Here is a 15,282-nt window from a genome sequence, read left to right as displayed (position 1 = left end):
CGGCGACCCTATGAATCAGCGACCTCCAAGAACATCTGTCATGAACCACCCTGTTCAGATCTTTTAAGTTCAGGTCTGTGGCTTCCTTTATGGAATCAATCCAAGCGGTCCGAGCATATAACACCTGTTCTGGCTTGCCTGCACTGGCTCCCAATATGCTTCCGGGCCAGATTCAAAGTGTTGGTATTGACCTATAAAGCCTTATACGGTGCGGGACCACGATATCTGTCGGAACGCCTCTCCCGATATGAACCGGCCCGTACACTACGGTCTACTACGAAGACCCTCCTCCGGGTTCCGTCTCATAAGGAGGCCCGGAGGGTGGTGACAAGATCTAGGGCCTTCTCAGTGGTGGCCCCCAAATTGTGGAACAGTCTCCCCGAGGAGGTGCGCTTGGCACCAACACTATTATCCTTTTGGCGCCAGGTTAAAACCTTCCTCTTTTCCGAGGCATTTTAATTTAAGTTAACTTAATTTTAAATGTGTTGTAATTGATTTTAGATTATGTTGTTTTTATATGCTCTATTGTATTATATTGTGTGATTTTATTGTACTCTTGTGTTCACCGCCCAGAGAGCTATTGCTAGTCGGGCGGTATAAAAGTGTAATTAATCATCATCATCATCATCATCATCATCATCATCTCTTGTTTGGCCTTCCTCTTTTTCTAGTTCCTTCTGTTTTTCCAAGCATTATTATCTTTTCTAATGAATCATGTCTTCTCATTATGTGTCCAAAGTATGATAACCTCAGTTTCATCATTTTGGCTTCTAGTGATAGCTCTGGTGTAATTTGTTCTAACACCCAATTATTTGTCTTTTTTGCGGCCCATGGTATCTGCAAAGCTGTCCTCCAACACCACATTTCAAATGAGTTTTTTCTCTTATCAGCTTTTTTCACTGTCCAGCTTTCACATCCATACATAGAGATTGGAAATACTCTTCTGCCAATGTTATGTTTAAACAACTCCAACTTCATGATGAAAGTAGATATCCCAGTTTTTGCCTTAACTAAATTGAAATTATCACCCTGAAGCTGCATATTCAGCGTATTCATTTTGTCATAAATGTCGGCCAAATATGCCACATCTCCATGCAAAAGTTTAACTTTCTCGCATAATTCATGGTGAACAGACTGCAGAAATTCTATAACGGTGTCAAATAAAATACAGAAACGTTTCAAGCATGAGCCTCTGGAGATCCAGCACACTTCAGTATGAAGGAGGCGTTCAAACTCCACATCGTCGTCTTCACACAGCTGATGGAACAATCTGCTATTTAATGAATGTGCTTTAATCTTGTTTATCGCTGATATTATGATGACCATAGTTGAATGAAGCCGTCGACTTAGCTTTTTGGCGACAAGATTTTGACGGTGAATGACACAGTGGATAGAAAATAGATTTGGAATTTCTTTTCTTAAAAATGTGATTAAACCCATGTGGCGACCTAGCATTGATGGTGCTCCATCTGTTGCACATGAGATGATATTCTTCATTGGAATCTCTTTTCTCTTTAGATACCGTTGTAGCTCTTCAAACATTGACTCTTCCTTTGTGTTGGTCGTCATTGATTTGCAGAACAGCATTTCTTCATATCCTTCTTCATTTTTGATAAACCGTACATAGGCCATTAGCAGTGCTTCATTGTCTTGCACCGTTGTTTCATCCAATTGTATCCCAAATTCATAGTTGCCCAGATCTGCACACAGTTGACTTTCGATGTCTTTGCTCATTTCTTCAATACGGTGCGATACAGTGTTGTTACTGAGAGGGATGGATTTCAAAATATTCATCGCATTCATCTTGAGAACAGTAGTTAGAACTTCAGATACACATGGCAGAACTAATTTTTCGCCTACTGTGTTAGATAGTCCACATTTTACTATTATTTTGGAAATATTGTAAGAAGCCACCAGTCCATTATCGACATCAGTATCAGGTTCAGTTCATTTAAACATCACAGAAACAACGGGTAGCAAGTGTGTCCCATTCCTGAAGAAAACCAGCGAATAACTGACTGTCTGCGTTACCCGTTTGCACACGGCACTCATCCGTTGGCAGAATGTGCCCTCCACCAATACACCCAGCTTATCAAACAATCTCTCATGATTGGTTCCAACATCCCTCAAGACAACATCGGAACATTACCTAGTGCCGGGGCGTGGCTAATATCCCCATGCAAGGTTCCCCTTCTTGTATTTTATTCTCTCAGTTATCTAGGTTAGGCAGAGAGAGAAGGCCTGGGCCAAGGTCACCAGTGAATTTCGTCCTATTCCAGCATTCTAACCACACCGCCACACTGGCTCTCATGGCATGGGGGAGGCAGACCTGTCCCCAACTACCGGCTATAAAAGGAGCAGCTGCACTCCTTGGCGGAACACCTGAAAAAACTTTGTAACTAAGAATTGGTGTCTGAGATAGTTTTTTTTCTGCTCCCAGTCAAAAGGAAAACTTCTGAGTCATGTCTTTTGGATTATAAGCCTAAAGGCAGGGACAGATTTATTACTGGTTGCTGTATGCTGCTTTGGGAATCTTTTTCAGTTGAAAAGCAGGGTAAAAAAGGCTTTAAAGGAAGAAATAAGCAACAAATCAGTTACAGCCAGTGTTACTGGCTATAGCCATCTTATTCCTGGATGCCTGGCTCTCATTAATCAAAATTTTGCACTTTGCTGGCAGGGATGCAATACCACTGGGACTTACTATTATATGTGGTGAGGATGGACAAAGGTGATAGACTTCTGGAATGTGTTTTTATTTTCCTGTGATAGAAAGGATCACCAAACAGGTTTTTGAAAGGACTCTAGGATTGGCCTTACTGGGTTTATGCACTGGGCACAAGAGGGACCTCAAATTTAAGGATCTGATTCAATTCTTCCTTATTGCTGCAAGGTTGGTTACTGCCAAGTAGTGGGAAATGCTAGAGGGTATTACAGTGGGTGGATGGTATGGGGCTTCATGGCAGCCTCCACTGCTGCAAAAATTATCTAAAAGCTACAGGTGGCATGGGTTCAAGGCAAACAGGAAACTTTTTATCACCTGGTTTGATTTTATTGACTACAGCAATAGAAAAGAACGTGGAAGGTCTTCACTGTCTGCTTACGATTTTATAGTCCTTGTGCTCTTCTGCCTCACAATGTTCTTCTTGCTTGCGTGGATTCTCTTGCCATCCTTTTGGTGCACCTGAAAGATAAAATAGATGAGCAACATAAGACATATTAGCACGTTGGTGCAAAATATTATTTAGTTAGCCCTCCCACCCTTGCCAATTGTTATATTTTATTTTCCTCTTTATTTTTTCCTTTCTCTCCCGCCCCCAGCTGTATATTGATATGTTTGTATTTGATGTTGCAATCTCATAATCTTAATTAAAAATATTGGGGGGAAATAGTAGCCAGTGTTAGTTGTTACTATACATTTATTTTTATTGCAGCACTATTTATTTGCTATCATCCTCCAAATAATTCAGAGCAGCGTACATTATCCTCACAACAGCCCTGTGAGGTAGGTAAGACTGAGAAAGAGAGTGACTTTCCCAAGGCTATCCAGTGGGCTTCATGGTTGATTTGGGACTTGAACTGGATCTCCTAGTCCTAGTCTAACACTCTCACCATTACACTATGCTGTGCCACATGTATCTTAATTCAGGTAAATGTTTCATTAATACCATACATACTGAAATAAATTCTCTGGTACTTTTGCAAAACAAATCTTCATATATTAATTTAAATATTCTGTAGTTGCATGACGTGTATAATTATATTTGGTCCTTTATTTACACAGTTTATATCAGGGCTGTGGAGTTGGTACGCCAGACCTTCGACTCCGACTCCTCTATTTTTCTACTGTCTGACTCCGACTCCTTCATAAATGGCAAATGTATATTAACTAGTAATAACAAATTTACTGTAGTAAAATGGTAGCACAAGGCATTTCATCAGTACCACGTGAATCCAGAGCTTGGAAAAGTTACTTTTTTAAACTACAACTCCCATCAGCCGCAGGGATTGGGCTCATGGGAGTTGTAGTTCAAAAAAGTAACTTTTCCAAGCTCTGGATTCACGTGGTGGTGATGAAATGCCTTGTGCTACCATTTTACTACAGTAAATTTGTTATTACTAGTTAATATACATTCGCCATTTATGAAGGAGTCAGAACATTTCTACCAACTCCAACTCCACCCAAAATTGCTTCCGACTCCGAGACTCCGACTCCACAGCCCTGGTTTATATACCGCTTAATTATACTGTCTGTAAGTTTTGTACAGAAAACTTGGTACAGTGAAAATAAAAATGAGTTAAAATTATAAAATTAGAGTTCAGTTAAAATAAAATAAACTCTTCTGTAGGTGCTGGAAGTCCTAAAATGGAGGGCTCCTGTTTCACCTCAGCTAGAAGAGAGTAACCATTTTGAGTTAAAACAAAAACTCTATATTTACTGTTAAGACCATTGGGAAATGTTATAATCTGATGAAAGCCAAACCAAGTGCTGTTGAACTATCTGAGATAAAATTAAATACAAATGTAGACACCAGAGAGCAGAAATACCAAGCATGTTCTCTTTGGAATCAATTAGAATTATACACAGAAGAGGGTGGTGAACTTTCCAGTTCTTTATTGATACCACCCAGTCTGGCAAATAAATTAAATGTTGAACAGCACGACATGAAACCTTTTTCAAGACTGCCGTCTGCTACTTTTAAATATTCCCTTGCAGCATCTATCAGAGTAAGCCTCTAAGGCTTTGTTTCACTGCCAGTGCAAACCTCATTATGATACAATTTTGTTTTGGCCTTTATTTAAGGAGAATTGAGCAATTTATCTCTGCAATGTACATCTTGGGCATGTTTCCTATAGTTACTGTTTTAAACACAAAACTTTACCGTCGTCTCAGCAGCACAGATCCTATCTGCCCCTCTAGGTAAGCTTTACATTAATATCTCCTCTTCCATCTTCGTTTTGTAAGTTGCTGAGTGCAATACGCTGCATACTTCATGCTGGGATACACCTGTTTAACCAGAGAGAACAGCCAGTGTGTCACAATAAATAGATTAAAACATTTAACTTTCACACAAGTCATTTTGGAGTGGTGATCAATCCTGTTTTACAAACCTTGTGTTTTGAATACAGTTAGGAATTCTAGCAATTTGGAGGACGTTATTCCACCTGTTTTAGATGTGGTTGTATTCCCCTTGAAGGATCAGGCACCCAGCACTTTGTGTGGGATGTTCAGGTGCCTTTTATAGGTGTCCAATGGTTTGCCATCTACAGCCTTTCCTGTAGAAGACGGACTTACCAAGCCTGTGTCACTTTCAGGCTGGACAACTGCAATGCTCTCTAGGTGGGGCCAGCTTTAAGAGATGGTACAGAAACTTCAGTTGGTCATGATGTGGCAGCCAGACTGTTGTCCAGGACCCGAAGACTGGAACATGTTATTATCTTATGTTATCTCCACTGGTTGCCTTTTTCCTCCTAAGGTCAATTTAAGGTGTTTCTTTTAGTCTTTAAAAACCTGAACCAGAGGTGGACAATCTCTTTTTTTCTGCTGAGGGCCACATTCCTTCAGGGGTAATCTATTGAGAGCCACATGTCAGCGGTGGGCGAAGCCAGAGCAGATGATGAGTGGAGCCAGAGACAAAAGTGTTCTGGATCATGTTATTTGGAATAAACACTGCCTTGCAAATATACACTGTAGCTAACTCAGATCAGAATTTCTAATCCTATGCAGATCTACTCAGAAGTAAGCCCCACTGGGCTTGATGGGGATATCTCTCAAATGAATATACAGAGGATTTCTTCCCCACCTTAGTACTCCAAACCAATATAGCAGCTGTTCTGGAAAGCAAGTAAAAGTAATCTTTCTGATTTTAGTGCTTTTTACTTACACAAACACACATGCACGCACACACAGAGAGGGAGGGAGGGAGCGCAGTTTGTTCTCAGATAGCTGGGGGAAAACTTATTTTCCCCAATTCTTACAACTCGGTTAAAAAAAAAATCAATTTTAATCGAATAAAATGCAGAGGAAAACTTAACAAGAAAGGAGAGCAGACCTCTGATGGGATGGAATAATGGAACAGCTTCAAGAGATGTTGGGGCCACACAAATGAGGTTGGGGCTGCATATGGTCCACCTCTGCCTTAGGCAGTGTGAAGCCAGGTGACTTCAGGGACAATTGGTTCTCGCATGAGCCTGCCAGCTAGCTAAAATCAGAGGCCCTGCTCTCAGTTTCTTCCATACACGAGATTACGTGGATGGATGTTCAAGACAGAGACTTTTCTGTGGTGGCATCACCCATGATTGTGGAATACCCTTGGCATGGATCTCCTCTGTTAGTCTTCATGTGGATGTCAGAGAACCTTTTATTCAGCATGTTCTTAGCATTTGATCTTACTCTTTAAGCTGCTGTTCTCTTTTAATTTGGCTGTTGATTTTTTATTTCTAATATCCTGACTGCTTTTACTGCTTAATTGTTTTGTATTCTGTATCTTATTCTGTATTTTTATAATTTTTGTTAACTGCTTTATTTTTTTTTATATGTAGATAGGTAATTCAAGCACTAAGAGGGAAAATGCCTTCAATGTGGAATCTCCCTTGCCAACAGTCAAGTGCCTGTTACTGCTGGGCTGGAACGATAAAATTGCTGCCATCTAATTCAATATGAAAACGTGGACTTGAACTCCTTACCTCTCTGTGAATTTAATAGCCTAGCAACAAGACTGTCACCAAGATGCGTCTATCGGTAGCCTTCACCACAATGTGATTATGGCCAGCTTTACCACTGGGCAGAGTTAGGCAATTGTCTCAGGTGGCAGAGCCTGGAGGAACAGCAGGGCAGCTCTTAGGTGTTCTTTCTGAGCCCCCTGAGTAATTCCCTTGGGTGGAGAGGACAGAGCGGTATGTTCTGCCACATGGCCTGTCTTGCACCCCCTAAACGAGCCCGTAGTCATTAAGTGCACTGGTGGGCATTCCCTTTGCTTAAAGAATCAACTGCCACTCCAGTTGCCTTCCGCAGCCGAGGGGCCACTATTTTGTTTTCCTGAGGTAGCAAAATGTCTTATAGGAACATAAGAGCCTACTGGATGGATCAGGCCAATGGCCCTAGTCCAGCATCCTGTTCTCAGAGTTGCCATCCAGATGCCCATGGTAAGCAGCACCTAAGCACAAGAGCACTCTCTCTCCATCTCTGCTGAGGTTTCCAGCAACTGAGCATAGGCGCCTTCAAGACTAACCAAGTAAAGCCACAAGCCTATACATACTTTTCAGGGAGCAATCCCTGAAATTTGGCAGGGTTTATCCTGAGTCATGTACAGTTATTGTGGCATGAACCCACACTAGAAATTGTGACACCAGGGCCCCCTGAACCAACGTAAGATACTTAGATGCTAAGTATTAACTAAACTGCCATGTTAAAGTGTCCACTGTTTCTTTGCAAAGGAGGAGGATGGTGGAGAAACCAGAACAGGTGGAGGCCACACTACTTTTTTCCCTGCATAAAAGCAGCTGTGACAGCAGGGACCCCTTTCTGAATAAAAATAAGACACTTTTCAGTTTCGTTAGGTGCTAACTATTTGTACACAGCTGTGCTTAAGTGTCCACAGTATCTTTGCAAAGGAAGAGGACAGGAGGGGGGAACAGAACAGCTTGGCTGTGCCCCCATGTCCTCCAGGTATCCCATCAGGTCCAGTGGTCACCAGCCACCACTGGTGTGTACACACACCATCTTGTCTTTCATTTCAGGCAGCAAAATGCCTTTGCCCGGCCCTGCCATGAAGCACTTTTATACATTTATTTAAATTGTGAGATGAGCCTGTACCCCAACTTTTGTAAGTACCTAGCAGTGCTCTTGCTTGGGTGGTTGATTTGGTCCCAGCCATAACTGGCACAGAGAAGTTGGCAACTGTGGCATGCCTGGATAGAATCACGGCTACTAGGCCTAATTATGGCATAGAATCAGTCAGGCCTGATCGCCTGTCTGCCTCGCCCTGTAGATGACAGGCAAAACCACAACACTCAAGGGATGGGTGGGCATGTTTCTGTGTACTGTAGTGCACACTAGAGTGGAACCCTCTCATAGGCCTGGATCTCAAAAAAAAGGAGACAAAGTGAGAGACTTGCATCCAGATTGTACCACTTCAGAATGCAGAAGAGAAGGGGCTCCAATGGTAGAATGCACGTCCATTTAAAAAAAATTACAGAATTGTATTTAAAAATTATAGAAAACCAGCATACAGGAGGAAGCATAGGCCAGGACCCTTATCTTTCAAAGCTCATTGTTTTCTATGTGCAGGATTTTTTTTCTTTTTGCATGAGCCCTGCTTCCCTTAAAGGCAGCACATTTTAAAGTAAGTGAAGTAATACACATTGCCAGCTAAACAGGTGTCTCTGTAGGACCATTTTAAGTTTGTGAAGTGATATATGTTACCATATCAAGTGCCCAAGAACTATTACCATATTCTCCCCCGTCCCCAGCCCTCAGTAAGGCCATTAAGTCTGGAGTCTAAAACTACATATGCAGCCTTATACACCAGCCACCCCCAACCTGGTGCTCTCCACTTGTTGGACTACTACTCCCATCATCCCTAACCATTGGTCATGTTGGTTGGGACCGATGGGAGTTGCGATCCAAAACATCTGGAGGACACCAGGTTGGACAAGGATGCTACACACATGAACCAAAGCATAAGGCCCTTTGAACACAATGAGGCTTAACAAATTTGTTATGGAGTAAATCAGGGTTGGGGAACCTTTTCCTGCCTACGGACACATTCCCCTGGGTGGGTAGGGAGAACCTTTCGGGGGCCGTATGCCAATGGCGAAAGATGGAGGGAGCAGTGGGTGTGACCTTTGTACATTCTAGTCATGCAAATTTAATAAATAATAATAATAATGCAAAAGTCAGAGGTTTCTTCACCCACAGCAAACACACATCAGGCGGACAATCTGTCCATTCACCACCCAGGCAAGCAAGAGGCATTTTAACAGTTGGAAGAGACATTCTCAAGGAGAGTGTGGGCTGGTGAAGGGTATAGCCTGGGGAGGGTCTCTGGGGCCGGATAGAGAGGCTTAGAGGGCCACATTCCCTTAGGTCCTTCCTTATCTCTGCACAAACTTGGGTAGACTACTTCAGCCTTGGGTCTCCAGATGTTTGCTGGACTACAACTCCCATCAACCCCAGCCAGCTTAGCCTATGACCAAGGATGATGGGAGTTGTAGTCTCACCACATCTGGCGACCCAAGACTGAAGAAGGTATGAGCACAGCCAGTAGACAGGCACAGACTCTTCAGCTCCAATCCTATACACACTGACCTGGGGCATTGGTTGCCAGTTCATTTCTAAGCCCAGTTCAAGGTGCTCACGTTAGTCTTTAAAGCCCTACATGACTTAGGTCCGAAATATCTGAAAGCCTGTATGCTTCCCTACGGACCCTTTTGGGTGTTGAGATCAGCAGAGGGGCCCTTTTGGTAGTTCCACCACCCTCAGGGATGGTGGTGGCCCGGGAGAGGGCATTCTCAGTGGTGGCCCCGAAGCTGTGTAATTCCCTCCCCACAGGTGCATTTGGCAACTTCGCTGTATAATTTTCGGCCGAACAGGCCTCTTTAACCCTGGCCTTCGACACCTGAGATGTATATTTTTAGGACCCAGCCTGTTTTCTCTGATGTCGTTTAGGTGGTTTCAAACTGTTTTTAATTACGTATTTTGAAATTGTGGTAACCCGCCCTTGGAACCTCTGGGTGAAGGGCGGGCAGGGAGGAAGTAAATGTAAACGGACAAGTCAATTCCGACTTATGGTGACCCAATGAATATGGTTTTCATGGTAAACCGTGTTCAGAGGGGGTTTCCCATTGCCTTCCTCTGAGGCTGAGAAGCAGTGACTGGCCCAAGGCCACCCAGTGAGCTTCATGGCTGTGTGGAGATTCGAACCCGGGTCTCCCAGGCATACTAACCACTACACCACACTGGCTCTCTTCAGTGAGAAAGAGCAGGATATAAGTGTAAAAAGCAAACACACAAATTCTGTCATTATTATCCCCACAGGACTCAGCGGGGGCTTCCTTCGGAGGCCACATACCTGCGGCTGCGGCGGCGCCCTTGTGCTCCTCCTCCCCGAATTCAACGGGGCAAGCCAGCGTGTAAGCCAGTAGCCATAAGCCGCTCACGCGCTGCTGCCCGCAAGGTGGGGGGGGGGGCGGCGGCGGAAAAAAGGAAGGAAAAATAAACCGCAACCAGGGGCCGGGGCTCGTTCGACTCCGGCCCGCAACCAGCCCGGCTTCTTCATAGCCGCCCAAAGGCTGCCAGGAACCCGCTCTCCCGTCCCCGGCCGGAGCGAGCCGCCTCCCCGCCTCCTCCACCGCCTCCGCCTCCACCGCCGGGCTGAGGGGAAAGAAGGCAGGCGGGCGGGCGCTGGGGAGGAAGGGGAGGGCGTCCGCCAAGGGTCCCGGCGGCTGTCGGCGCCGCCTCACATGACTGCCTCGGGCAAGAGGGGAGCATGGACGGGGAGCTGCCGCCCGCCGCAGGCTCGGGGGCACCCGGCGGGGCCTCAGGTAGGGCGGCGGGTCGCTGAGGAGAGCCGTGGCCTGACAGGGCGAGGGGCGTCGTGGGGGCCGGGCTGGGCTGGGGAGGCGACAGGCCCTGGTAGTCAGGACCGTCCCGCGGCGTGACAGCTCTGCGGGCGCGCTTGTCTCGTGCCTATTATTATTATTATTATTATTATTATTAGTAGTAGTAGTAGTAGTAGTAGTAGTAGTAGAATTAGAATGTATAACCCTCCCTTCACCCAAAGGTCGCAGGGCGGGTTGCAACAATTTTAAAGCACACAATTAAAAACAGTTAAAAACACCCTCGGCTTCCCTGTATTCACTACTATTTAACGCCAATTCCCTTCCAAATACTGTAGCAGGACTTCTATAAAAGCTACCCAACGGTCTTGTCCCCCCCCCCCATTTATTATGGCATAATAAGCTTTTGTAGACAACCGCCTGCTTCGTGAGGCGCGGCTCTGTGCCCCTTGTAAGCTGAGTGGGACCTTGGCGGGGAGGGGGTGAAGCATTTTTATTTTGCCCTAGAGAGGGACAATGGAACTGGATGCTGTTGACTTGAGAGCCCCAGAACCCACCCACCCCCCGGAGCTGCAGGTGCTAAAAGTGGAGCAGGGTGGCAGAGATAACGGGGATGCCGGTGGCCTTCCTTGCAAGGCAGTTGTGCAAGGAAGGGTCAGAAGCAGGCTCTCCTAGCCTTGTGTTACAGCAGGTATGTGTGCCATACAGAGTTTTTTGGGGAGGGGCAGGAGGAGGAGATTGTAAAAAGTGAGACCAGAGATATGCAGAAAAGCAGTGATGATTTCATAACTAACAGTGATGATTCTCAAAACAGTTCTTCACAATGGAGACATTCTGGCGTTGGTAAGCCTGTTAGGACTGATAATGTGCTAAATATCCTTTGCCTTGGTTCTGTCCACGAGTGATAGCATTGAGCCTCTTGATGTATTGCCAGCCACCCTGCAGTTTTGCTCTGCAGTATTTCTACAGCTACACTGGGAAACAGTCGTTCAGAAAAGGCTTCTTTGAAAATTCTAGTTATTAATATAGTGAGAATTTACTTTCACTATATTTATTACTACATGTGCTCTCTGAAGCAGTATTTTTGGGATTTCTTAGAGTACTATTTCGTAGGCCTACTCTGAAGTAAGCCTCACTGAGTTCAGTGGGGCTGAGCTCCATGTAAGTGGATTAATTTGCTGCAGCAAAAACAACAATGTGTCTTGTTGTGGCTCTTTAAAGACTAACAAATTTATTGTTGGCTAAGCTGTAGACTACTTATTCCATAAGAAATTTGTTAGCCATTAAGGTGCCACAAGATGCTTTGTAGTGTTTCGACAGTTACTGTGGGAGACAGTTGTTCTGAAATAGCTCCTTTGAAGTAGTTCCAGTTAATGTGGATTTATTTATTTAAGTCATGCCATTTTTTAATTATGTGGCTATTTTCTTTGAAAGAGTAGCATTGCTATAGATACTGTGGGAATTGGTCATTTTGAAATAGCTTCTCTGAAATAGTTCTTCTGGTTAATGTAGAAGTAGGATTTGAAATTGCTTCTTTGGAAATGGTGTTCCAGCAAATGTGGAAGTCTTTCTGTTCTGTTTTTATTGGGATTCTGTATTCAGATACACAGATATTCAGGGCCTCTTTGGACAAGCGATGCCAGGAAAAACTTCATCTGCTAAAAATATTTTCTATACCAGAATTTCTGTTAAAGGCACAGAAGCAAGGCCAGGAAAAGAAGTGATGGCAACCGAAAACTTGTGCAGTAATAATAGGGGGCAGACTTTGACCATGGACAGAGTTAATTTTTTTTACTCAGCATAGAGATATATAGGATTGTAACTTCGTAGATGTTGTGTTGCTCCTTTTGAAGGTGAACTAATCAGCTGCTGCTTATTCCACCCCCTTGTCTTCTCTAAAGATGGTGTTGGATTTGGGTATTTTGGGCCTGTTTAAAGTGTCAGTCTTGGATCCTTCATTTTTAGTATCTGGAACAAATGCAGTTACAAGGTAGAGCAAGTCTTTAGGCATGAATAGAGTTCTTCTCAGCAAGATACTACTACCTCTGAAGACAATCGGGAAAAGTGTCAGGACCGTTCTTTATTTCACCACCCTGGTATAGACGATAGCGGGCTGAGGTCTCTGGAGTTAACTCTTTCCACAGTTTGAAAATATCACTTGCCAAGAGACAGCTTGACAGGTGAGCCACAGCTCAGTGGTGGAACACCTGGTTTTCAAGCAAAAGGTCTTGGGTTCAGTCCCATGCATCTTCAGTTGAAAGGATATCTGACAACAGGGCTGGAAAAGGCCTCTGCCACTTCCAGTCAGGGAGCAGCTACAAAGGCCAGTGGTCAGATGCAGAACAAGACAGTCTCATTTGTAGAAAAAGCCTGTTAAAGCCTCAGCAGGTTTTGATATAGTTTTTATTAGTATTTCTCATTATTATACAATGTCGTTATTATACAACTCACAGATAATATTTATAAGATTAATGTTTAACACTGAAGATGTTCATAGATTGTCTGACAAAACTTATGTTTCCCTGTGTGAAGTGAGTGCCCTTTGTTCCCGGCTGCCTATGTAAATTAGGCAAATGGTCATCTCTTCTCTTAGGTATATTATTATGCTTGGAAAATGCTGATGAGTTATACCTTGAGAGCTACTTAACAAAATGTTTTGTGACCGCATAGATTAGATAACAGTTTATTATTTATTTATTTAAAATATTTCTACCCCGCCCTTCTACCCTAAAATAGGGCACTCAGTTCGGCTCACAATAAAATCATACGCAATAAAAACACAAAAAATTTAAAATAGATAAAATACATAAAATACAGCTTATTATCCCCAAATTTACCAGATGCATATTGTAAACTGTGAGGTCAGAGGAAAATGAAATGCAGAATTTCTGCATTTCATTTTCCTCTGAGCTCAGCATTTAAAAATCCTCTTTCCCATGATGGTTGTTATCAGTGGATGTCATTGTTGGATTGATGTTGTCTGGGGAAAGCTGTAAGTCATTTGATTTGCATGCAGAAGGTTCAGTTGCTGATATCTTCAGGTAGTGGTGGGAAATTTCCCAGTCTGAAACCGGTGAGAGGCTGCCATTCAGTGTACATAATACTGAGCTAGATAGATGGACCAATGGTCTGACCTGGTATAAGACAGCTTCCTATGTTCCCTGAGGGCCTCCTGCAGATACCATCTTATCTGGAGGTCCATTCTGCATAACATAGGAAGAGGACCTTTAGTGTGGTGGCCCCTACCTTTTGGAATTCCCTCCCCTTAAATATTAGACAGACACCATCTCTGTTATCTTTTTGGTGCCTACTGAAGACTCTACCTTTTAGGTAGAGACCTTATCCCAGACTCTGTCTGTGCTGGAATTGTTTTTTAAGATGTTTTTAAAGTTGTTTTTTTTAAATATGTTTTTAAATATGCTTTGTAGATGTTTTGTTTTAACATGTTTTTAAATATGTTTTGTTTCAATATGTTTTAAAGTCTTTTGTTTTTAAGATGTTTTAGAGAGTTTTTAGTGTTTTTGTTTGCTGCCCTGGGCTCCTTCTAGGAGGAAGGGTGGGATATAAATTTAATAAATGAATAAATAAAAGTGGTTTGTCAAAGTCACCACCAAATTGTTTGGTGTTGCTGCCTTTCTTTGAATAAGTGTCACTGGTCCTTGGGAGCTCTTTGACTTCAGCCTGGGTAAAGCAAGCTTGAAAGCTGCCACTTTTCTAATTTCTTGCGGCAAGAATTGCCTGCAGGTGACCAAGTATTTATTTATTTATTTATTTTTAAAACTTATATACCACCCGACTAGCAATAGCTCTCTGGGCGGTGAACATAAATACAATAAAATGCAGGAAAATACAAAAGCATCACAATCTAAAATCAAATTTCACAATCTAAAAACTGCATAACTAAGATCAAATTACAAACATTACCATCATTAACAAAAAAAGTAGAAAATAATTCATGAACTGGGAGAGAGTTTGTTCTTTCATGTTGTCACTTTGCCACAAATGACTGGCAGGTGTTTGTGGCTGAGCAGACTAATAAAACACCTTTTTGTGGGCTATTAACTTTTGTGCACTTATTTGTAATGGCTGTGTACATACTATCTAGTATGACTTTTAATCCTGGCTGGGTTCTCAAAGTGAGGAAGAGAGAGGCCTTATTGTGGTGGTACATTATCGTGTGGCTCCCTGAGCTGCCACTATGTTCTATCCATATTTTTGCTTGGGACTGCAGTAATAGGGGAAATGTCGTGCTCTGGTCAAGCCACAGTTTGTGGCTGGTGAGCTGCATTTGGCTTTGTGGGACACAGATTGTGCAGATTTGGTGTAAATGCTCTTTTCTGAAATTGTCTTGGTGAACTTTGCTCCCTGTCGTACAGGCTGACTTTTTGAGAGATTTTAGGTAAACTCTAAATTTCCATTGAATTTCCTTGAGTTGTCCATGCTTAAAGTATATTCAGGAATTCACTGGAACTCTTACAGCACGTGCAACTTAATCGCATGTTTGGTGTGGTTTATGGAGAACCAGTGTTGAGTTGCAGCCATGCTACCCCACTCCTTACTCATATTGATTGACGTGGCGGTACAGGAGGCCAGCACCTGTACTTCTCAAAGGCTTCTTGCTTCTCTGGGATCTTTTATTTGGGGACCTTCAAGCACCCTGTGAGTCTTTGTGATGCTGCCCTGTCATCTTTTACACTTGGGGTGAACGATGGATTTCCACAGAAA

The 15,282-nt window shown here is 43.3% G+C and overlaps 1 protein-coding gene and 1 long non-coding RNA gene across 4 annotated transcripts in view; one reads left to right on the top strand and one right to left on the bottom strand.

Annotated features, from left to right (window-relative positions):
- Positions 1-3,027: 3,027 nt before the first annotated feature.
- Positions 3,028-10,525, bottom strand: LOC133371738 (uncharacterized). Its single transcript, XR_009759371.1, has 3 exons — positions 10,071-10,525; positions 4,881-5,005; positions 3,028-3,181 (listed from the first exon to the last, which is right to left on the bottom strand). It is a non-coding gene; the product is annotated as an uncharacterized LOC133371738 (long non-coding RNA).
- The window catches only part of SNX8 (sorting nexin 8), a 55,885-nt gene continuing 50,741 nt past the window's right edge, over positions 10,139-15,282 (top strand). Inside the window, exon 1 of one of the 3 annotated variants that reach the window (XM_061599464.1) lies at positions 10,139-10,542. In XM_061599464.1, coding sequence (XP_061455448.1) covers positions 10,488-10,542 — 55 coding nt within the window. In that variant the 5' untranslated portion in view covers positions 10,139-10,487. Of the gene's footprint in view, positions 10,543-11,344; positions 11,401-15,282 lie in introns of those variants that run through there. The other 2 variants (XM_061599462.1, XM_061599463.1) reach the window with 2 other exon arrangements.

This window comes from Rhineura floridana, chromosome 17 (genome assembly GCF_030035675.1).
Source record: "Rhineura floridana isolate rRhiFlo1 chromosome 17, rRhiFlo1.hap2, whole genome shotgun sequence".
Lineage (NCBI taxonomy): Eukaryota > Metazoa > Chordata > Lepidosauria > Squamata > Rhineuridae > Rhineura > Rhineura floridana.
Note: the sequence above shows the minus strand (reverse complement) of the source record. Positions and strands in the feature narration are given on the sequence as shown.